Source organism: Oncorhynchus mykiss, chromosome 11, assembly GCF_057628025.1.
Source record: "Oncorhynchus mykiss isolate SJ-2025 chromosome 11, ASM5762802v1, whole genome shotgun sequence".
In the NCBI taxonomy this organism is placed as follows: domain Eukaryota; kingdom Metazoa; phylum Chordata; class Actinopteri; order Salmoniformes; family Salmonidae; genus Oncorhynchus; species Oncorhynchus mykiss.
In genome coordinates this window covers 62,507,677-62,531,677 of record NC_143032.1, presented here as the reverse complement: position 1 = coordinate 62,531,677, position 24,001 = coordinate 62,507,677, and the positions used below count along the sequence as shown (strand labels likewise).

Below are 24,001 nucleotides of genomic sequence, written 5' to 3'. Positions count from 1 at the left end.
GAGACCAAAGTAACAAAGCCTACCATCAGTAACACACTACGCCGCCAGGGATTCAAATCCTGCAGTGCCAGACGTGTCCCCCTGCTTAAATAAAGGTGAATATTTTTTTTTTTTAATAAAAAGGTGTCAGAGGAAAATCCAAAAAATTGTCTGGGACTCCAGTCACCCAAGCCATTAACTGTTTTCTCTGCTACCGCACAGGAGGCAGTAAAGGGGTGCCAAGTCTAGGACCAAAAGGCTCCTTAACAGCTTCTACCCCCAAGCCATAAGACTGCTGAACAATTAATCAAATGGACACCAGACTATTTACATGGAGAGATACTTGATGAAAACCTGCTCCAGAGCGCTCAGGACCTCAGACAGGGGCGAAGATTCACCTCCCAACAGGACAACGACCCTAAGCACACAGCCAAGACAACGCAGGAGTGGCATTGGGACAAGTCTCTGAATGTCCTTGAGTGGCTCAGCCAGAGTCCAGACTCGCACCTGATCGAACATCTCTAGAGACCTGAAAATAGCTGTGCAGCGACGCTCCACATTCAACCTGACAGCTTGAATGGATTTCCAGAGAAGAATGGGAGAAACTCCACAAATACAGGTGTGCCAGGCTTGAGGCGTGATACCCAAGAAGACTCAGGCTGTAATCGCTGCCAAAGGTGCTTCAACAAAATATTGAGTAAAGGGTCGGAATAGTGGTGTTACGCACGCCTCTATGAAGAGGGAACGCAACACCCTGCTACAATTAAACCCTCCGGGAAGTGAAAGAGGTATGGACTGTAGGTGCGAGTAAGGATGACAGACAGAATGTGGTACTGTTTACAAGCATTTTATTCCTTTACACGGTAATATGGGGAAAAGGGGCTGGACGGAACCAAAGCAAAGAAAGTAAATCTCAAAGCCCCCCCCTCTCCTTATCTTAACTGCCTACCCACTACTTACCTAATTTAGCACCACCTGGTGCCCTAACCAAAATACAGGGAGTGGTCCGCCCAGGTCTTACCTAGTGTGCCTAGACAATGAATACTACGGGTATATGTATGCCCGCGGGCCTCTTGCCTAAGCACTCCCAAGGTGCCTTCCCCTTCTCCCCTGGGAACAAATGAAACATGGGAATAACAATTTCAAACAAACTAAAAAACAAAGGACAACAAATAAGCTCTATCTGAGCAACAAACTCACAGAACATAGCAACTTCCCAGCAATGAACTCCCATCAAAATCAACCTCTAGCAACAAAAAAAAAACTCTCTATCACAAACAATCGCTTTGCAATGACCTCCCAGCAAATCTCTCTCAATAATCCCTACCTCCAAAATCTCTCTCTCCTGAACAGAACACTGGCTTTTATATAGCTTGATTGAATGGGTAATTGGAGACAGCTGCGTCTTGACGAGGGGGCGGGGTCAGCTCTCCAATTAGCCCTGGAGTCGACCAATCAGCTGCTTGAGGGATTTCAGGAAGCCATTTCCTGAAATAAAACACATGCAAATACACAAACTACAACACATAAACTGGGGAACGTAACAAGTGGTAAATGTGATTTGTTCTTATTTATAATACATTTGCAAACATTTATAAAAACCTGTTTTTGCTTTGTCATAAGGTAGTGTGTGTACATTGATGAGGAAATTAAACCATTGAATAGATTTTACAATAAAAGGGTGTAACGTATCAAAATGTGGAAAAAGTCAAGGGGTCTGAATACTTTCTGAATGCACTGTACTTCTCAGTAGTCTCTGAACAGCTTTCAATACCACTTACCTCAGCTGACATCAGTTCTGACTCATTACAATTACATTAGCAAAATGCACAGAGGTCATTGACTCTTGGAGATGTCCACAGATGCAGAAATAAAATAGGCTTTACTGAAGAACATGCAAGTAACTGTACTTCCACTGGTTACAGTTTGTACTAGAGAAGATAAGGGTGAATAACTTTGGGTAGTCTGAGATGTGAAGTCCAAAAGCCATATGGTTCAACTGCTGACAATGACACGTGATGGTTCAACTGCTGACTTGCTTTCATTTTGGGAAAGGTGAGGCAGGGTGTGTCTATTTGTATTGCTGTTAAAATTCCCTCTGCACTCACGTATGTCTGACGTATCACAAGATACCTGCAGTTGTTAGTCATTATCAGTATAATCTGGGCCTGGGTTTTCCCAAGGATGGGGTTTCATCGACAATGATATTAGGTTTCTCTTTCTGGTGTCCGACATAGTATCTGTGTGAATGATAGGGAATTGTCTACAATTATAGGGAATGATCTATAAGGGTTTCTCCTTCTTGTGTCCAACATAGAGTATCTGTGTCAATGATAGGGAATTGTCTAGAATTATATGGAATGATGTAGAATGATGGAATTGTATAGAATTATAGGGAATGAGCTATATACATGTTTGTGTGATATGTATAAATGCCAACGAAATATATATATTTTTTTACATCCTTGGAATGGGAGCAAGTCATTGGGCTAGTTTATTTCATGGGGTTTAGGCTCTTACTCTGTTCTAAGTCTTAACTCAACAATAACAAACAAACAATTTAGTGCACACAACTTTCTATAAATAGCAGCAGACTACATCATTATTATCAGAGAATAGAAACCGAAAGTGGTGGGAGGCAGAGAGGGAAAACGAATCTGAATTTGAGGGGCGGGGCAGATCAGCTGTTATATACCAGGCTCAGCTGTACACGGTCACCATCTTCAATCACAGAAGTTGTTTTTGTCAACATACCGATTTCTCAAAACTATTTGTTGAAACAATTTGCAAGACTTCACAACAAGGACTTCTCAACAATATCTACTGAAAAAAGTAAGTATTTTTTTCATCATTAGGCTATAATACTTTATATAACTCTGCTGTTAAAGCTAAATAGCTACCACGCAATTATCTTGCACATTATTTTAGTTATTGCAATGGGCTGAATCAATGGTAACCTTGAATCCTGTAGGTTAATATAAAGGTTATAATATGTTGTATAAATTGTCATGAGCATGTATGATAATACCACCTTATGTCTGTCAATCATCTCATAATGATTCTCACTAAATTCCAACCATTTGAGTCAGCAGAAATGCTGATAGAGACACAAGATAAAGTATCATACATTCTTTCAGCCAGTTATAAAGCATTATACCTGCAGGCTTTAAGTAAAGTGTTAAGACTAAATCATTCAATTGAGCTATGCTATTGTAAGGCCAAATAAATAATACATGAAATCCTCTTTCAGATATCTATCATGGAACTCACTATAACACTTTTGAATGGGGACTCACATCCCCTGACGGTTCAGCCACACACCACTCTGGGGTCGCTCAAGAGTCTGATCAACCAACACTTTGGAGTGGCCATGGAAAGGCAGAGGCTGTCAGGTGTCAATGGGAACAACATCAGTCTCAGTGATGATTCAAAAACTTTGAGTGACTATGGCCTGCATTCAGGATCCAAAGTGATGGTGCTGATTACAGAACCCACTCATATCCAGGTGTTCCTGAAAAACGAAAAGGGCCAGACGCACACATATGAGGTGGTGTCAGGTGAGACTGTAACCCAGTTCAAAGCCAAGGTCCAAAACAAGGAGGGAGTCCCAGCCGACCAACAGAGGCTGATTCACGAGGGCAAGCAGCTCGATGATAGAAAGAAACTGGAAGACTATGGTGTCAGAAATCTAAGCACTATTCACCTGACGCTCCGTCTAAGGGGAGGCTGAAGACACCCAGTATCGACCTGAAACCACCGGTCACCCGAAGCCCTTAACTTATTATGCATTCCATGTCTATAGAGAAAAAGCTATCTTGTCCAAAAATTACCAGTGTTAATTTTGTAGTCAGTTGTAAACTTTTAAATTAAGCATGGCTGATATTGGCTTTTGTTGAAATAATGTTAATGACATTGTAATAAAGTAATAACCAAGTATAAAACTCAGTCTACCATCATTGTCATGGCTCCAACTCAAAACAAAAGTTAAAGCAACAATGTTTTTTTTTTTGCTTTCATTTATAAAATACAGTTAAGTCAAATACATCAGGATGTAAAATACTTTGGCAGTTTCAGTCCGATGTGCTGTTGCTCCCTTACTTGACCTGATAGACAGAAAGAGCAGTAACATTTACAGTTGAGCTGAGACTCAAACTACAGGTCAGCCTTGTCAGCAATATACACAATGCATTGTGGTGTGATAAATCTTAACATTGCATATTCATATGGTGTTAAATGAGTTGCCTTCAAGGTTGAAATTGTTACTGATATTAACTTCCTACAGCACATATAGCTTCATCTTAAATTATAATATACATTTGTATCTATCAAGTATAGGTAACATGTCTTTATCATTGTTCAAACCAAAATACACCTTGCCACAATTAATTTAAGACTGGAAATTTCAGTAGTAAGAATTAACATTGAACATTTTAGTTATCGGTTATTCTGCATGTGAACAACCCATTAGATGTGTTATGATTTCGTTAGTGTAGTACTTTTGTAGTATGCGAGTGAAGTCCTTCACATCACCCCAGTCAATTTGCCTGGTTGTACCATCTTGCTGCACTGGCATTCACAGACCTGTCCTTGTAATGTTCTGCAGCTTCAGAGGCACACCCGGTGCCTTCTTACTTCAGTAATCAGGGAGAAGATCTTGGGAGTCTTCACTTCCTCACAGACGCAAGGTAAGCATACCAAAATAAGGCCACCATGTTGGCAAACAGCACTCGAAACTGAAAACACAACAACACAGATTGGTAACAGAGCACCACTACATTCCAGATTAATGCAGAAAAGAAAAGCCAGTGAGAACTGCTCACCTCTACAGCCACATAGTTGATGTTGATGAACTGGAAGGGGGTCCACACTTTCCAGTTCATCTTCAAGGCAGGCCAATAACTACTATTCACTTTGCTCTGGAAGTCTGCCCACCTCTTACCCTAAAATAGCATTAGAATGGATGAAAAAGAATGTTCAGCCATGGCAATAGTCTGGATTAGAATGTAATTAATGAACCACTAATGGAAATTAACTGTCTGAGTAGTACTGCATAATTTCACTAGGCCCAACCTAAACTGACAGACTAAGAGGAAGTCCCTGTATAAAGTTTGAAATACACAGAGTAATAACAATTTTTTGACAACTTCGTCCCCACAGTGACCGTACGTACATATCCCAACCGGTAGCCATGGATTACAGGCAACATCCGCACTGAGCTAAAGGCTAGAGCTGCCGCTTTCAAGGAGCAGGAGACTAATCCGGACACTTATAAGAAATCCCGCTATGCCCTCAGACAAACAATCAAACAAGCGTCAATACAGGATTAAAGATTGAATCCTACTACACCGGCTTTGAATTTCATCGGATGTGGCAGGGCTTGAAAACTATTACGGGCTACAAAGGGAAACCCAGACGTGAGCTGCTCAGTGACACGAGCCTACCAGACGAGCTAAATGTATTTCATGCTCGCTTCGAGGCTAGCAACACTGACACATACACCAGAGCACCAGCTGTTCTGGACAACTGTGTGATAACACTCTCAGTAGCCGATGTGAGCAAGACCTTTAAACAGGTCAACATTCACAAAGCCACGGGGCCAGACAGATTACCAGGACGTGTACTCAAAGCATGCACGGACCAACTGGCAAGTGTCTTCATTGACATTTTCAACCTCTCCCTAACCAAGTCTGTAATACCTACATGTTTCAAGCAGACCACCATAGACCCTGTGCCCAAGGAAGTGAAGGTAACCTGCCTAAATGATTACCGCCCCGTAGAACTCACATCGGTAGCCATGAAGTGCTTTGAAAGGCTGGTCATGGCTCACGATCAACAGCATCCTCCCTAATACCCTAAACCAGAGGTGCACAGTTGGCCGACCTCGGTCCGGACCGAGTGAAGGTCCTATCTAGACCTCAACACATTTCTCATAAATAATTGTTCAATTAAATACTGATGAAGCAACCTTTTTTTCAATGTACATATGCTGCGCTGGCTCAGCAGCGCTGGCCCAAACAGTGCCCCATACTACTGTGTTTTGCCAATCACGTGTGCTATTTAAATCACTTCAAGAAACTCTGCCAATCAAAGCGAATGTTTACAAAGCATGATAGGAGACTGATGCTGTCAGAGAAATAGACAGCGAGAGAAGCAAAAGCTAGAGGAGAAATTATAGAATGGCGTGTGCAAAGGTCAGGAAAGTCGATACAGAAAATCAAGCTTTCAAAGAGGAGGACAAATATGCCTTGATCCTTCCCGCAGCGAGTGTCAAGCCACTCTGCCTGATATGTTCAGAGACCGTGGCTCTAATAAAAAGTGCCACTACGAGACAAAGCATAGATCTTTTGAGCAAACATATCCACAGCAGTCTGAGGTGAGGGCACGCAAAATAAACAAACTCAAAGCCCAGTATGATCGTCCACCAGAGTCCTCTCCCATGCATTCACTGCCCAACAATTGCTTGGATTTTGGGTCAACACCAAAAGCCATTTACTGATGGGAGAGTGGTGAGAAATTGCATGAATGCTGTGGCTGATACTTCACTTGACGGTAAACAAAAAGACGAGCTGTGTGAAAAGATCAAGCAAATCCCAATGTCATGTACAACAGCAGCAAGAAAGAGTGAAATACTAACAGAGGATGTATTAACACAGCTTGATGAAGCTATTCGGAGTGCACCATGCAGAGAATTAGCTGTTGATGAACCTACTGATGTGAATAATAATGCCCAGCTTCTGGTGTATGTTAGGTTTTACCACACAGAGAATAAGGAATTCTGTGAAGACCTGTTAGGTGCAACACCACTTGAGACACAAACAAGAGGAAAGGACATAGACATGGTCATAAAGGAGATGCTGAGAAAGAGGGGGATAGATCTAAAACAAGTGATCTCCATCACCTCAGACGGGGCCCCTGCCATGACAGGAAGAGAGAGAGGAGCTGTGGCATGGCTGAAAGAGGAAAACCCTGATCTCACAGCTTACCACTGCATCATTCATCAGTCTGTCCTGTGCGCCAATCTGTCAGAAGAGTATGCTGAAGTGTGAATATAATGATGAAACTTATCAACTTCCTCAGGGCATCCTCATCTCATCAACATCACCTGCTGAGAGAATTCCTGAAAGAAGTAGAGGCAAATGACCTACTGCTGCACAACAATGTAAGATGGCTCAGTAAAGGCAGGTTGTTGCAACGCTTTTGGTCCATTCAAAAGGAGATAACAGCTTTCCTAGTACAGCTCAAGAGTCAGAAGGCAACACAGTTTTCAGTATTTTTTGCAAGACAAGAGCAAAATGGATACTGTTGCTTTTTGGTAGACATCACACCTTAATGAGCTCAACGTGAAACTACAGGGCAAGAACAATTCAGTTTGTGATTTGATGACATCTGTCCGCTCCTTCCAGAGGACACTGGAAGTGTTCAAGGAAGATCTTCAAGGAGACTGTGCACACTTCCCAAAAGTGCAGGAACTGATTCAGGGTGAGAGAGATGTTTCTCCTCATGTTCACTTCATAGATAAGCTGATTGGGAACTTCAGAAATCACTTTGACAGCTTAAGCCTTGGACAGCAGCTCCTTATAATTGTGAATCCATTCCTCATCACAGATGTCAGGGGATTGTCAAAGGAGGTGACACAGACCTTCATGTGGGCACATGCTGGATCTTGTGGTGGCATATTTCTGCTTTACCAAATGAGGAGAGTTACGAACTACACACCAGTCAGAATTATACTTAAACTACATATTTTTATTTATTTTTTTATTTTACCTTTATTTAACTAGGCAAGTCAGTTAAGAACAAATTCTTATTTTCAATGTTCAGGGGCAGAACGACAGATTTGTACCTTGTCAGCTCGGGGGTTTGAACTTGAAACCTTCAAGGTTACTAGTCCAACGCTCGAACCACTAGGCTACCCTGCCGCCCCATAATAATAAGCTTTAGCATTTGACTTTCAACAATTCACTATTTCTAATGAACAGCTGAGAAGTGACTACAGAAAAATACAAATATATTTTATAGCCAAGATACATCCCTCTCAACTTACATGATGAACCACAGATCTTAGGAACAGTTCACAAAGAAATACTTTTTCTTGAGAAAGGAGTATCCTTAGCCAGATAACATTCGCTATAAATTATCGTTGAGTTTGTTCCCTCAAACGAGGTTCTAATCTCGTTCCTGGTACTTCATAGTACAAAAACACCAACTCATCCAATGCCATATATCAATTGTCAACTCTAGATACTCCCATCTCAAGTAAACCCCCTCTTTACCCCACTCCTGCACAAGCTCACTGAGGGGAGTGAGCCTCTGGGTCATACACTATCCCAGGATAAGTGTAAGATCAGAGAGGACATACAATGTTTCCAGACACTGCCATACACCTCCCCCCAATGGGAAAAGGAGGGAGTGACTGGCACACAGACATTGTGGAGACAAGTAATTGGTTCCCCATTAATCACGCCAACCCTTCACATGGTTTAAGAATAGGTAAAGACACATTCACATATGAAGACAATGTTCCATTCTGTCCTCTTCCCTTTCTGATATTCTGCATAGCACCAGGGACATGTGGAAGACAAGCCTGACCTCTCCCCTCTCTGGGCCCCAAGTGACTGAGCCCCAGCTGAGGGAAAAGTGCAACTGCCAACACTATAGTCCAAAAGGATACATTCTAATGACAAGTATCTCACATGAACAAATTATGCAAATAAAACATGAATTATCTATGTAACCCAACTAATTATGAATAATCCGCCACAATCTCTACAGATTGAACTGATTGATCTGCAAGCAAATGTTGCACTAAGAGAGCACTTTCAACTAACTGATCATGACACTTTCTGGCTGCAGGCTGTGTCTGAGACTGTTTTCCCCGGTCTAACCAAAGTAGCACTACACACCTTGACCATGTTTGGCTCCACATACAGTTGCGAGTCTTCTTTCTACACTATGAACATCATTCAAAAATAAGTACCGTTCTAGACTCACCAATGAGAACCTACAGTTGAAGTCGGAAGTTAACATACACTTAGGTTTTTCAACCACTCCACAAATTTCTTGTTAACAAACTATAGTTTTGGCAAGTCAGTTAGGACATCTACTTTGTGCATGACAAGTAATTTTTCCCACAATTGTTTACAGACAGATTATTTCACTTATAATTCACTGTATCACAATTCCAGTGGCTCAGAAGTTTACATACACTAAGTTGACTGTGCCTTTAAACAGCTTGGAAAATTACAGAAAATTATGTCATGGCTTCAGAAGTTTCTGATAGGCTAATTGACATCATTTGAGTCAATTGAAGGTGCCTGGAGGTACCTGTGGATGTATTTCAAGGCCTACCTTCAAACTCAGTGCCTCTTTGCTTGACATCATGGGAAAATCAAAAGAAATCAGCAAAGACTTCAGAAAAAATATTGTAGACCTCCACAAGTATGGTTCATCCTTGTGAGCAATTTCCAAACGCCTGAAGGTACCACGTTCATCTGTACAAACAATAGTACACAAGTATAAACACCATGGGACCACGCAGCCGTCATACCGCTCAGGAAGGAGACGCGTTCTGTCTCCTAGAGATGAATGTACTTTGGTGCGAAAAGTGCAAATCAATCCCAGAACAACAGCAAAGGACCTTGTGAAGATGCTGGAGGAAACAGGTACAAAAGTATCTATATTCACAGTAAAACAAGTCATATATCGACATAACCTGAAAGGCTGCTCAGCAAGGAAGAAGCCACTGCTCCAAAACCACCATAAAAAAGCCAGACTACGGTTTGCAACTGCACATGGGGACAAAGATTGTACTTTTTGGAGAAATGTCCTCTGGTCTGATGAAACAAAAATAGAACTGTTTGGCCATAATGACCATCATTATGTTTGGAGGAAAAAGGGGGAGGCTTGCAAGCCGAAGAACACCATCCCAACCGTGAGGCACGGGGGTGGCAGCATCATGTTGTGGGAGTGCTTTGCTGCAGGAGGGAATGGTGCACTTCACAAAATAGATGGCATCATGAGGATGGAAAATTATGTGGATATATTGAAGCAACATCTCAAGACACTAAGTTAAAGCTTAGTCGCAAATAGGTCTTCCAAATGGACAATGACCTCAAGCATACTTCTAACGTTGTGGCAAAATGGCATAAGGACAACAAAGTCAAGGTATTGGAGTGGCCATCACAAAGCCCTGACCTCAATCCTATAGAACATTTTTGGGCAGAACTGAAAAAGTGTGTGCGAGCAAGGAGGCCTACAAACCTGACTCAGTTACACCAGCTCTATCAGGAGGAATGGTCCAAAATTCACCAACGTATTGTGGGAAGCTTGTGGAAGGCTACCCAAAACGTAAACTTCTGACCCACTGGGAATGTGATGAAAGAAATTAAAGCTGAAATCAATCATTCTCATTTCTATTATTCTGACATTTCACATTCTTAAAATAAAGTGGTGATCCTAACTGACCTAAGACAGGGAATTTTTAGTAGGATTAAATGTCAGAAATTGTGGAAAACTGAGTTTAAATGTATTTGGCTAAGGTGTATGTAAACTTCCGACTTCAACTGTACATATGTGCATGAGAATGGCACTGACTCCATTCCAGACAAAGTTCAAATTACTGGCAGGCCAAGCAAAAGCCAATTTCTCTCACTAAAGAAGAGAGATGGAGAAGTGAAGTGGGAGAGTAGGAAAGAGAAATATTAAACGTGTGGTTTCAGAAACAGGCACTTCTGTTATTTTTGTGTGAAGATGCAGTCCTGTTTTGCTTGAAATGAGAACATTTGTGATAGGCCTAATTTTATTCATCTGCATATTTATTTTACTTCATGTTTAATGTGTCTGCATTGAAAATGTGTAATAAATATTATTATTGAAATGTAGTACTTAATTTATTGGCTATACATATACAAGAACTACATATGCCCCCAAATCATAGCGCACATTAGACATTTTAATGGTTTGGACCTTTGGGGGGAGAAAATGTTAATCACTGGACCTCTTTGAATTCTAATTGTGCACCCCTAGACCCATTCCAATTCACATACTGCCCCAACAGATCCACAGATGACAATCTCAATCACACTCCACACTGCCCTTTCCCACCTGGACAAAAGGAACACCTATGTGAAAACTGACTACAGCTCATCGTTCAACACCATAGTGTCCAAGAAGCTCATCACTAAGCTAAGGACCCTGGGACTAAACACCACCCTCTGCAACTGGATCCTGGACTTCTTGATGGGCATCACTGGGGCCAAGCTTCCTGCCACCTAGGACCTATATAAGGTTGGCAGACTCGACAGCCTTGGTTTCTCAAATTATTGCCTTGCCTGGTTCACCAACTACTTCTCTGATAGAGTTCAGTGTGTCAAATCGGAGGGTCTGCTGTCCGGACCTCTGGCAGTCTCTATGGGGGTGCCACAGGGTTCAATTCTTGGACCTACTCTCTTCTCTGTATACATCAATGATGTCACTCTTGCTGCTGGTGAGTCTCTGATCCACCTCTACGCAGACGACACCATTCTGTATACTTCTGGCCCTTCTTTGGACACTGTGTTAACAACCCTCCAGGCAAGCTTCAATGCCATACAACTCTCCTTCCGTAGCCTCCAATTGCTCTTAAATACAAGTAAAACTAAATGCATGCTCTTCAACCGATCGCTGCCTGCACCTGCCCGCCTGTCCAACATACTACTCTGGACGGCTCTGACTTAGAATACGTGGACAACTACAAATACCTAGGTGTCTGGTTTGACTGTATACTCTCCTTCCAGACCCACATCAAACATCTCCAATCCAAAGTTAAATCTAGAATTGGCTTCCTATTTCGCAACAAAGCATCCTTCACTCATGCTGCCAAACATACCCTTGTAAAACTGACCATCCTACCAATCCTCGACTTTGGCGATGTCATTTACAAAATATCCTCCAATACCCTACTCAACAAATTGGATGCAGTCTATCACAGTGCAATCCGTTTTGTCACCAAAGCCCCATATACTACCCACCATTGCGACCTGTACGCTCTCGTTGGCTGGCCCTCGCTTCATACTCGTCGCCAAACCCACTGGCTCCATGTCATCTACAAGACCCTGCTATGTAAAGTCCCCCCTTATCTCAGCTCGCTGGTCACCATAGCATCACCCACCTGTAGCATGCTCTCCAGCAGGTATATCTCTCTGGTCACCCCCAAAACCAATTCTTTCTTTGGCCGCTCCTTCCAGTTCTCTGCTGCCAATGACTGGAACGAACTACAAAAATCTCTGAAACTGGAAACACTTATCTCCTTCACTAACTTTAGGCACCAACTGTCAGAGCAGCTCACAGATTACTGCACCTGTACATAGCCCACCTATAATTTAGCCCAAACAACTGCCTCTTTCCCTACTGTATTTATTTATTTTGCTCCTTTGCACCCCATTATTTATATTTCTACTTTGCACATTCTTCCACTGCAAATCTACCATTCCAGTGTTTTACTTGCTATATTGTATTTACTTTGCCACCATGGCCTTTTTTTGCCTTTACCTCCCTTATCTCACCTCATTTGCTCACATCGTATATAGACTTGTTTATACTGTATTATTGACTGTATGTTTGTTTTACTCCATGTGTAACTCTGTGTCGTTGTATCTGTCGAACTGCTTTGCTTTATCTTGGCCAGGTCGCAATTGTAAATGAGAACTTGTTCTCAACTTGCCTACCTGGTTAAATAAAGGTGAAAAAAAAAAATGTCAGAGGAAAGCCTCAACAATTGTCTGGGACTCCAGTCACCCAAGCCATAGACTGTTTTCTCTGCTACCGCACAGGAGGCAGTACCGGAGCGCCAAGTCTAGGACCTAAAAGCTCCTTAACAGCTTCTACCCCCAAGCCATAAGACTGCTGAACAATTAATCAAATGGACACCAGACTATTTACATGGAGAGATACTTGATGAAAACCTGCTCCAGAGCGCTCAGGACCTCAGACTGGGGCGAAGGTTCACCTTCCAACAGGACAACGACCCTAAGCACACAGCCAAGACAATGCAGGAGTGGCATTGGGACAAGTCTCTGAATGTCCTTGAGTGGCTCAGCCAGAGTCCAGACTCGAACCTGATCGAACATCTCTAGAGACCTGAAAATAGCTGTGCAGCAACGCTCCACATTCAACCTGACAGCTTGAATGGATTTCCAGAGAAGAATGGGAGAAACTCCACAAATACAGGTGTGCCATGCTTGAGGCGTGATACCCAAGAAGACTCAGGCTGTAATCGCTGCCAAAGGTGCTTCAACAAAATATTGAGTAAAGGGTCAGAATAGTGGTAAATGTGATTTGTTCTTATTTATAATACATTTGCAAACATTTATAAAAACCTGTTTTTGCTTTGTCATAAGGTAGTGTGTGTACATTGATGAGGAAATTAAACCATTGAATAGATTTTACAATAAAAGGGTGTAACGTATCAAAATGTGGAAAAAGTCAAGGGGTCTGAATACTTTCTGAATGCACTGTACTTCTCAGTAGTCTCTGAACAGCTTTCAATACCACTTACCTCAGCTGACATCAGTTCTGACTCATTACAATTACATTAGCAAAATGCACAGAGGTCATTGACTCTTGGAGATGTCCACAGATGCAGAAATAAAATAGGCTTTACTGAAGAACATGCAAGTAACTGTACTTCCACTGGTTACAGTTTGTACTAGAGAAGATAAGGGTGAATAACTTTGGGTAGTCTGAGATGTGAAGTCCAAAAGCCATATGGTTCAACTGCTGACAATGACACGTGATGGTTCAACTGCTGACTTGCTTTCATTTTGGGAAAGGTGAGGCAGGGTGTGTCTATTTGTATTGCTGTTAAAATTCCCTCTGCACTCACGTATGTCTGACGTATCACAAGATACCTGCAGTTGTTAGTCATTATCAGTATAATCTGGGCCTGGGTTTTCCCAAGGATGGGGTTTCATCGACAATGATATTAGGTTTCTCTTTCTGGTGTCCGACATAGTATCTGTGTGAATGATAGGGAATTGTCTACAATTATAGGGAATGATCTATAAGGGTTTCTCCTTCTTGTGTCCAACATAGAGTATCTGTGTCAATGATAGGGAATTGTCTAGAATTATATGGAATGATGTAGAATGATGGAATTGTATAGAATTATAGGGAATAAGCTATATACATGTTTGTGTGATATGTATAAATGCCAACGAAATATATATATTTTTTTACATCCTTGGAATGGGAGCAAGTCATTGGGCTAGTTTATTTCATGGGGTTTAGGCTCTTACTCTGTTCTAAGTCTTAACTCAACAATAACAAACAAACAATTTATTGCACACAACTTTCTATAAATAGCAGCAGACTACATCATTATTATCAGAGAATAGAAACCGAAAGTGGTGGGAGGCAGAGAGGGAAAACGAATCTGAATTTGAGGGGCGGGGCAGATCAGCTGTTATATACCAGGCTCAGCTGTACACGGTCACCATCTTCAATCACAGAAGTTGTTTTTGTCAACATACCGATTTCTCAAAACTATTTGTTGAAACAATTTGCAAGACTTCACAACAAGGACTTCTCAACAATATCTACTGAAAAAAGTAAGTATTTTTTTCATCATTAGGCTATAATACTTTATATAACTCTGCTGTTAAAGCTAAATAGCTACCACGCAATTATCTTGCACATTATTTTAGTTATTGCAATGGGCTGAATCAATGGTAACCTTGAATCCTGTAGGTTAATATAAAGGTTATAATATGTTGTATAAATTGTCATGAGCATGTATGATAATACCACCTTATGTCTGTCAATCATCTCATAATGATTCTCACTAAATTCCAACCATTTGAGTCAGCAGAAATGCTGATAGAGACACAAGATAAAGTATCATACATTCTTTCAGCCAGTTATAAAGCATTATACCTGCAGGCTTTAAGTAAAGTGTTAAGACTAAATCATTCAATTGAGCTATGCTATTGTAAGGCCAAATAAATAATACATGAAATCCTCTTTCAGATATCTATCATGGAACTCACTATAACACTTTTGAATGGGGACTCACATCCCCTGACGGTTCAGCCACACACCACTCTGGGGTCGCTCAAGAGTCTGATCAACCAACACTTTGGAGTGGCCATGGAAAGGCAGAGGCTGTCAGGTGTCAATGGGAACAACATCAGTCTCAGCGATGATTCAAAAACTTTGAGTGACTATGGCCTGCATTCAGGATCCAAAGTGATGGTGCTGATTACAGAACCCACTCATATCCAGGTGTTCCTGAAAAACGAAAAGGGCCAGACGCACACATATGAGGTGGTGTCAGGTGAGACTGTAACCCAGTTCAAAGCCAAGGTCCAAAACAAGGAGGGAGTCCCAGCCGACCAACAGAGGCTGATTCACGAGGGCAAGCAGCTCGATGATAGAAAGAAACTGGAAGACTATGGTGTCAGAAATCTAAGCACTATTCACCTGACGCTCCGTCTAAGGGGAGGCTGAAGACACCCAGTATCGACCTGAAACCACCGGTCACCCGAAGCCCTTAACTTATTATGCATTCCATGTCTATAGAGAAAAAGCTATCTTGTCCAAAAATTACCAGTGTTAATTTTGTAGTCAGTTGTAAACTTTTAAATTAAGCATGGCTGATATTGGCTTTTGTTGAAATAATGTTAATGACATTGTAATAAAGTAATAACCAAGTATAAAACTCAGTCTACCATCATTGTCATGGCTCCAACTCAAAACAAAAGTTAAAGCAACAATGTTTTTTTTTTTGCTTTCATTTATAAAATACAGTTAAGTCAAATACATCAGGATGTAAAATACTTTGGCAGTTTCAGTCCGATGTGCTGTTGCTCCCTTACTTGACCTGATAGACAGAAAGAGCAGTAACATTTACAGTTGAGCTGAGACTCAAACTACAGGTCAGCCTTGTCAGCAATATACACAATGCATTGTGGTGTGATAAATCTTAACATTGCATATTCATATGGTGTTAAATGAGTTGCCTTCAAGGTTGAAATTGTTACTGATATTAACTTCCTACAGCACATATGCTTCATCTTAAATTATAATATACATTTGTATCTATCAAGTATAGGTAACATGTCTTTATCATTGTTCAAACCAAAATACACCTTGCCACAATTAATTTAAGACTGGAAATTTCAGTAGTAAGAATTAACATTGAACATTTTAGTTATCGGTTATTCTGCATGTGAACAACCCATTAGATGTGTTATGATTTCGTTAGTGTAGTACTTTTGTAGTATGCAAGTGAAGTCCTTCACATCACCCCAGTCAATTTGCCTGGTTGTACCATCTTGCTGCACTGGCATTCACAGACCTGTCCTTGTAATGTTCTGCAGCTTCAGAGGCACACCCTGTGCCTTCTTACTTCAGTAATCAGGGAGAAGATCTTGGGAGTCTCACTTCCTCACAGACGCAAGGTAAGCATACCAAAATAAGGCCACCATGTTGGCAAACAGCACTCGAAACTGAAAACACAACAACACAGATTGGTAACAGAGCACCACTACATTCCAGATTAATGCAGAAAAGAAAAGCCAGTGAGAACTGCTCACCTCTACAGCCACATAGTTGATGTTGATGAACTGGAAGGGGGTCCACACTTTCCAGTTCATCTTCAAGGCAGGCCAATAACTACTATTCACTTTGCTCTGGAAGTCTGCCCACCTCTTACCCTAAAATAGCATTAGAATGGATGAAAAAGAATGTTCAGCCATGGCAATAGTCTGGATTAGAATGTAATTAATGAACCACTAATGGAAATTAACTGTCTGAGTAGTACTGCATAATTTCACTAGGCCCAACCTAAACTGACAGACTAAGAGGCAGTCTCTGCATAAAGTTTGAACTACACAGAGTATTTTTTAAATGTTTATACAAGACAGTGCAAACTGATCCAAGCAGGGAGAGTTGGTCAGTAATAATGGACTAAAGGAACCTAATGTTACTGCTTATAGTCCAAGGACTGTCTTGCGTCTGTTTTCTATAAACAAACGCTGTAACATGGAAATATGTCCGCGTGGGAACTCTATAAATTTGTGTAGTAATATAAACTTTTGTTTTTTGAAAATAATTTCTCGCTGATATGAAAGATACAGTTTTGGAAAATATAAGAAACAGAAGAAATGTATGTTCCCCCTCGGCCAGAAGATACTATCGTCAATAGGCGCTAAAGTCAGTAGCGTCTATGAATGGGCTAGTCAGGTGTATGGTACAGGAGACTCCATAGTGGAGAAGCTGACTTACCTCCAGGATGTTCATAACAAAGAAGAATAGCAGCAGGAATGCAGGGGCGAAGATAAGGCGGTCTAAGAGCAAGCGTTTCACCATGCAGTATGGAACAGTGGTAGGCATCAACACCTCCATAAGTTGGTAAAAGTAATGGCTTACAGGCCCAGTAATGAGCAACCTGAAACAAAAACGGGAAACTTCAATAGCTGTGTTCATTATACAGTACATGGCAATTTTAAAAAAAACAAATTCAAGTGATTTGGAACTGATTTTAATCACATGCCTACCCATAAAAGGCAAAGCGGGCAGGTCCTGAAATGTCAATCTCCTTCACTGGGGTCCCTTCTTTGGCCTTTCGTTTTGCTTCCAATGCTTGCGATAGAAGATTTCCCATTGCTGAGAGAATGCCACTGAAAAAGATGTAGACCGTTTATTTGTACTCATGCCATGGTAGTGGTTAAAGTTTGAAGAAAGTTTTCTTCTTTAAGTGCATTGAAACAATGCAACTATGACAGCAACTGTTGTCAGGAAAGATGAGGGAGGTTCTTAGAGCAGAGGCTGATTGGCTGAAAACAGACAGAGCAAAGTAGAAAGGTCTTGGCAAAAGGATATGTTTACCTTGCCTCGGCATAGTTTGCAAATTATCAAGTAGCTCCATACCTTTACGATGTCTACCACAAATTAGTTAATGCAAGTCAGTTTAGAACAATTTCTGTATGAGTGATCAGTTGTAATTGTTGTCAATTGTTAGGTGTTACACTAGTTAGCTATAAGATAACGAGAAAGACCCCTGCAAGCTAACTAGCTAATAACAATAGCTAATGATCCCATTATATTCAAACTATTTCAATAGGCTAGCTACCGTTAGCTATACTGACCTCGTCACGGATTTGGTAAGAATTGGGTAATTCTTCAGCAGAATCAAGTATTGATGCAGCAGTCGCACATGGAAGGCAGAGTCTCGAATCGGTAAACTTTGTACAGGCATTGTCACGCTAGATATGTTGCATTTAGACGATACGTTTTGTGTTTGAAGGACCACCACCGCACAGATGTGTCTGGCACGATGACAGATATGTTTGGACAAATCATGTATATAAACCCTGGATTGCTAATGCTATGTACTTGCCAACGAGAGAATTTGAAGCCACCGGTCGGCCATATTGCCACTACCTAGAACTAGAGGTGGTCCTCGATAGGAGTGGATGGAATTCTACAGTATTTTAATGAATGGTTTCAAGGGGAAAAAAACATATATTTACGTTTTTTTTGTAGAGGGGACAGTAACATTACAAAATCATACTTTAGGGAAATGTTTTTATATATATTTTCATTTTTATGTTAAGCTCACATAATATAATGTAAAAGTATATATTAAGTTGTCAATAATATAAACGTGGAACAAACAAATGCAGACATGAAAATGTAAAAAAATTCTATAGCTTCCAAAATATTTTTTACAACGTGGGGGAGTGCGAAGATGGAAGGGCGGCGGCTTCAAAACCGTACCCCATGGTCGTCCTCTAGTGTATATATAAATCATTGGTATGGCCCTATAGTCATTGGTCTGGCCAGTAGCCACTCAGGGTCTGGAACGTAACCTGACAGTGGGCGGATTCGATTACGCTAAACTGTCCATGTATGGCACGTGACAGTGAAAGCGCAAAAACGGTGAGGGAGGAGCCCCTTCCCATATCGAACACTAATCTGCACCGCTCGGCCATTTTGTCAACAAGTGTTCATTGGGAAGACAGATAAAGCAATGAGTTTTGCATTTGAAAACAGAATCCTTCTCATTATTCGCTGTGGGCTTTGTATTTATTAGGGATCCCCATTAATCTTCCTGGGGTCCAAACATATTAAAGCACTTACATTACATATAAAATTGGGCACCAGGCTCAAACCCAAGAGGCAGCCCGGTTCCAAAACAAATGCAATCAACTTTCAACTGGTGCAAAACACCGGGCAATCGAACCCCCCTCACTTCATGCAGCACATTACCTTTTTTATTTTTTTTATTTGAATAATGTCAATTTAGAGCATAATTTCCCAAACTCGGTTATGGGGACCCCAAGGGGTACCCTAGCACTACACCGCTGATTGAAATATTTCAAAACTTTATGAATAGTTGAATATTTCATAATCAACTCTGTATTGCTAGGGCAAAAACCAGAACATGGCACCCCATGAGGTCCCCAGGACTGAGTTTGGGAAACCCTGACAGAGACATCAACCCCAGAGGAAACATTCTAAATAGATTCTTCATATTGATTACAGTATCATAAAACAGCCTTGAATAACAATATGTTTATTTTTAAAGTAGAAAAGCATAATACAAAATGTACTAAAAATCAAGAACAGAATCATTACATATTTACAGACCAGACACATTTAGCTCAGGGTTTCACAAACCCAGTCCTGGGTTTCCTAAAAAAAAAATCTGATTCAAATAACCAGCTCATCAAGCTTTGATTACTTGAATCAGCTGTGTGGTGCTAAGGCAAAAACCCAAAATGTGCACCCAGAGGTGGGGCCAGGACTGAGTTTGGGAAACCTTGATATAACTGCTATGTTTTGACATAACAAAGTGATACTTGTTGAGGTATTACTTAGCTTGAATGTAGATCAAATCCAATTACATTTTAAAGGGTGCAAACTGCAAACCAGAGTGAGAACTATAATCTGCCAATAAAGGAAATTAGTATGAACTTGCCCACTGCAGTAAACATTTACAAACATGTCACCCAGATATTTGATAACAAAAATAATACCATAAGCTTATGGTTTGGTAGCAGTAGTGATGAATCTAGTTAGTTGCATTTTGGAATCCCCACCATGAAAATAAGGCTGTGTGGGACATCTCAAAGTGCCTTCCAGTCTATGGGCTCCTTCCCTGATTTCTCCAGCAACTCATTGGTCTTGGAAAAGTGCTTGCATCCAAAGAAGCCTCGATGAGCAGATAAAGGGGAGGGGTGTACAGTGGGAAGGACATGGTGACGTTTCTACAGAGGATAAAGACAAAAGACCATTAAGCGGAGGTCAGTGGATTGTGTCAAGAATAGAAAAGTGTTTGTTTCACTATTAATACAATATTACATTTAACCAACCCTATCAATAGCTGCTCCCTTCTTCTGAGCATAGGCCCCCCACAGCATGAAGACGAGGCCCTCCCGGTTGGAGCTGAGCCACTGCACCACAGCGTCAGTGAAAGTTTCCCAGCCCTTGTCTTTGTGAGAGTTGGCCTGGTGAGCTCGGACGGTCAGCACAGCATTGAGCAGCAAGACACCTGGAAAGAGAAGCATTATGCCAGTTAGCTCCTGATAACTGCACATCAAGGCATTGAAGTTCATCAATGTCCAATTCATACTTCAATTTACTTGTTCTTATTATCTGCATGATCCTGAATAGTGCCTGCATTCATGACAGTCCTAAGATATTGCATCGGGAGTCTATTATATTTTTACTGTATGTCTATAGCCACACTTGCTAGACCAGGGGTGCCAAACTTAGGGCTGGCCTATATTGCCAAAATATATCACAACAAATTGGGACGGTATTTGATGTTTTGGAATAATAAAAAGCTCTACATGTCCTTTATGAGTAGTGCATGACCCTAGGGTGGCAACACATACATTCAATGGGTCTTTCTCCATTCTGAATGAGTTGAACAGTGTAAAACAAACTTCAACCAAAAATAATTCAGTATTTTCATCCATTTCTGCATTTCCTGCACTCATTTTGAGATCATTTCCACATTGGGTTGCATGATATGGGCAAAACAATCTTGGCCTTAGTTTTAACCAAATATTGCAATTGCAATTTGACTAGCGATTTACATCAAAACACTTGGGTGAACTGTTGGAATGGAAATAGAATGAGGAGTTATTGTGACAAGGTAGTAACCAATGTGTTGGTTAGTGTTTCATTGGGGACCCTATAATCTTTGACTACATTACATTTTTTTTTTTTCGTTGCTACTTCTATTCATGCGGACATGACGACAAATTTCAAGATACAAGAACCATTTGAACAGTTTTCTACTACAGAGGATGGACCGGAAAGAGCATGGAGATGTGGAATTGGACAGTGAGGAAGAAGGAAAGAAGTGGAGTGTAGAGGGAAGCGGTATGGTGAAGAAGATTGACATCAAGTACAAAAAGCAAATAAAAAGTACCACAGTAGCTCAGAAATTTCACCTGACGAGAGAGAATGAATTACCTGCGGTGGCAGATCGTCGAGGTCGAGTTTTGTCCCAATGATGATAAAGATCATTGTGGCCCAGTGAGTGAGCTTTTGAGATAATGGATCCTTGTCTTCTGGCTGATTCATATGTGGTGTCAGGTTGGGTGGAGAAGAGCTTGGGGACTGTTGAATCTGTGAAAGTACCTTGAAGTGGACTCAATGCTTTTTTGTGTGTTGTCCGTCCAGAAGGACCGGGTGCTCCGCACCACGGGAAAAGACTGGCTTTGCTCTCAGGAGCAGGGCTTCGCTAAAAGGAGTGATAAGTGGAATCGCGTTAAGTGTTGAGGATCAACTGAAATGGAAGATTCCTGGTGTCTGTGACGACCGGCATTTGGTGCGAAGCAGACCCGGTGGAGAGCGTGGTGAAACAGAAGACACGGTTTGTCCTGCTGAGTTTTAATGCAGTCCTTTCACGACAAAGTCAAGTTAGGATGGGTCAGTTATCCTGTGAGAGCTTTTGTCCCGAACCGATCACAGTGTTGTAGGTGCTAAGCTTATGGTCATGTCGCAGCAGTGTGTAGGAGGGAGATTCCTAAAGAAGTGTGCAGGAGGGCATGAGACAAAGAGATGTGTAATATCTGTGGAAAAAGCTGTGTGTTAATGTTGCTGGAGATCAGAAGAGTCCGGTGAGAGAAAGGCAGGTCGAGGTTGACTGGGCCAGAGGAGTACAGAAGGTGTCTTATGTTGAGGCTGTGAAGGGAGTAGTAGAGGAAGATGGGTCCAGGGCGAGTGATCCTAAGAGGTTCCCTGAGAGTAAGCGGAGGCCAATGGAGAGTAATAGAAATAACATGTACTTCAGTAAGATTGGCTTCTTAGCGTTCATAGCCATGGTTATCAACTGTCCTGCAGAAATGGAATGTCAACCACAGAATATAGATGTTGTGGTGGCAGCTGCAGGGAAATAGATTTTACTGCAGGAGTTAAAGTGTGTTGAACGATAGTGTCCCGTCCTCCCAGGCTGCCAGCCTGGTGTAGGATCAGATAGGGACAATTAGTGGAATAGTGGTGAGGTTAATGGGTGTAGAGCAATTTCTTTCCCCATTTATTTCAAAGTGTAATGAATTCAGTCTTTAACAGTAGGCTTTTAAAGGGCTTGATCTGAGAAATAGATGAATGGGGAGGGGGCCATAACAGGCTTCACACTCCAGTAGAGTAGGTGGTGGTGCATGCACCTTTCCGTTGCTTGCGATCCGCCAATACAAATTTTAAATAGCATTCATGCTTTGCATATAACTCTTTAATTTAGAAGATGATGTTGCACAAACATGTTGATTTAGGCCTACACAATCAATATTAGCTAACTGCGTTTGCTTGGACTCAGTACATTTATTAGCTAGCTAGCAATTAGCGTTAGAGGCTAAAACGATTTATTTTAGCCACAACTTTCTAAGAAGTTGCACAGTACGATACAAACTAATTGTGTAAATATATTACGCTTGTGGAATATATTAAGACGCAAAGTGGAAATCAGCATCGTTATCAACATCGTGTTCCATGTGCGGCATTGACCATGCAGACTGGATCAAGCAAGTGGTCTCTTGGTCGAGCAAAAACAACTGCGCTCCTTGAGTGACGGGGCAGGGCTTGGTCTGTGTGGAAAGCGGAATGAGAGAGAGGAGAGACGACTCAAGTAGGTGGAGTAAACTATAAAAACGGACGCTACACACGGTTGAGTAGCGTCTCACATTTCACAAACAATATTCATAGATTTTTTTTTTTACATTGCAATAACATAGAAAGTAAAGTGGAATCCAAACCGGTCCGTGCATCGATACCGGTATATTGTAAAATACAGTATACCGCCCACCCCTGGTCAAACTCAATTCCTCAAGGGCTCGTCTCTCTGCTGGCTTTCTTCATTTTGCTTTCAATTAGTGTCCACTTAAGACCTAGACAACCAGGCAAGGGGAGTTCCTAACTAATCAATGACTTTAACTGATCAATAAGGCAGAAGGGAGGAGCGTAAACTTGCAGACATTATGCCCTCCTGAGACACGTGTGCTAGACTATTGTGCCTACAGTACCTTGTTTAGCCCATCCAGTTAAATCTCCATGTCCAGGGTGCTGGAAGCCCTCTATATCAGACGCCAATTCTTTGTACATATTCAACAAGCTGAAAAAAAGAAGAGGCAATACATTTGACGATGTGGCAACTGTGTCAATGATATGAAAAACTAAAACCAATACCGAATAAAAAAAAGGCAAAAAAGCTAAATGTCCTTCACACAGATAAATATAGAGTGCCTTCAGAAAGTATTCACACCCCTTGACTTTCTCCACATTTTGTTGTTACAGCCTGAATTAAAACACTTATTAAAAATGTAGATTTTGTTTTACACTGGCCTACACACAATACCCCATAATGTCAAAGTGGAATTATGTTTTTTGATTTATCATTTTTTACAAATGAAAAGCTGAAATGTCTTGAGTCAATAAGTTTTCTACTTCTTTATTATGGCAAGCCTAAATAAGTTCAGGAGAAAAAATGTGCTTAACAAGTCACATAAGTTAAATGCCCTCACTGTGTGCCATA

At 41.2% G+C, this 24,001-nt stretch overlaps 4 protein-coding genes, 1 long non-coding RNA gene and 1 pseudogene across 10 annotated transcripts in view; 3 read left to right on the top strand and 3 right to left on the bottom strand.

Annotated features, from left to right (window-relative positions):
• The first annotated feature begins 2,671 nt into the window (after nt 1-2,671).
• Nucleotides 2,672-3,920, top strand: LOC110517804 (polyubiquitin). The gene is made up of 2 exons (XM_036935972.2): nt 2,672-2,811; nt 3,230-3,920. The coding sequence occupies exon 2, from the start codon at nt 3,239-3,241 to the stop codon at nt 3,707-3,709; it is 471 nt and encodes a 156-aa protein (XP_036791867.1). The 5' UTR covers nt 2,672-2,811; nt 3,230-3,238; the 3' UTR covers nt 3,710-3,920.
• Nucleotides 3,921-3,977: 57 nt separating this feature from the next.
• On the bottom strand, nt 3,978-4,922 carry LOC118937373 (uncharacterized). Its single transcript, XR_016484634.1, has 3 exons — nt 4,800-4,922; nt 4,612-4,712; nt 3,978-4,082 (listed from the first exon to the last, which is right to left on the bottom strand). It is a non-coding gene; the product is annotated as an uncharacterized LOC118937373 (long non-coding RNA).
• A 1,893-nt stretch (nt 4,923-6,815) lies between these two features.
• On the top strand, nt 6,816-8,863 carry LOC149979658 (protein ZBED11-like; annotated as a pseudogene).
• A 5,335-nt stretch (nt 8,864-14,198) lies between these two features.
• On the bottom strand, nt 14,199-18,454 carry pxmp2 (peroxisomal membrane protein 2). Of its 3 annotated transcripts, none has more exons than XM_036935971.2 (6): nt 18,105-18,452; nt 17,514-17,636; nt 17,242-17,404; nt 16,551-16,670; nt 16,364-16,463; nt 15,580-15,835 (listed from the first exon to the last, which is right to left on the bottom strand). In XM_036935971.2, exons 1-5 carry the CDS (start codon nt 18,212-18,214, stop codon nt 16,395-16,397), a joined length of 585 nt encoding a protein of 194 aa, XP_036791866.1. In that variant the 5' UTR covers nt 18,215-18,452; the 3' UTR covers nt 15,580-15,835; nt 16,364-16,394. The 3 variants fall into 3 exon arrangements, 2 of the variants coding, with proteins under 2 accessions (XP_036791865.1, XP_036791866.1); XR_005034690.2 differs by having other exon boundaries at nt 15,727-15,835; nt 16,313-16,463; XM_036935970.2 differs by having other exon boundaries at nt 14,199-16,463; nt 18,105-18,454.
• LOC100135995 (VHSV-induced protein-3) lies at nt 14,484-15,663 on the top strand. Its single transcript, NM_001124332.1, is given in 2 exon segments — nt 14,484-14,564; nt 14,983-15,663. A coding segment is annotated over 1 exon segment (471 nt). The 5' UTR covers nt 14,484-14,564; nt 14,983-14,991; the 3' UTR covers nt 15,463-15,663.
• Nucleotides 18,455-19,025: 571 nt separating the features above from the next.
• The window catches only part of unga (uracil DNA glycosylase a), an 8,308-nt gene continuing 3,332 nt past the window's right edge, over nt 19,026-24,001 (bottom strand). For 2 of the 4 annotated variants that reach the window (XM_021621701.3, XM_021621700.3), the window contains 3 exons: nt 23,493-23,581; nt 20,334-20,512; nt 19,026-20,228 (listed from right to left, as the gene is read on the bottom strand). In XM_021621701.3, the coding sequence (XP_021477376.2) occupies nt 20,088-20,228; nt 20,334-20,512; nt 23,493-23,581 (409 nt within the window). In that variant the 3' untranslated portion in view covers nt 19,026-20,087. Of the gene's footprint in view, nt 20,229-20,333; nt 20,513-22,690; nt 23,058-23,492; nt 23,582-24,001 lie in introns of those variants that run through there. The other 2 variants (XM_090190822.1, XM_090190821.1) reach the window with 1 other exon arrangement.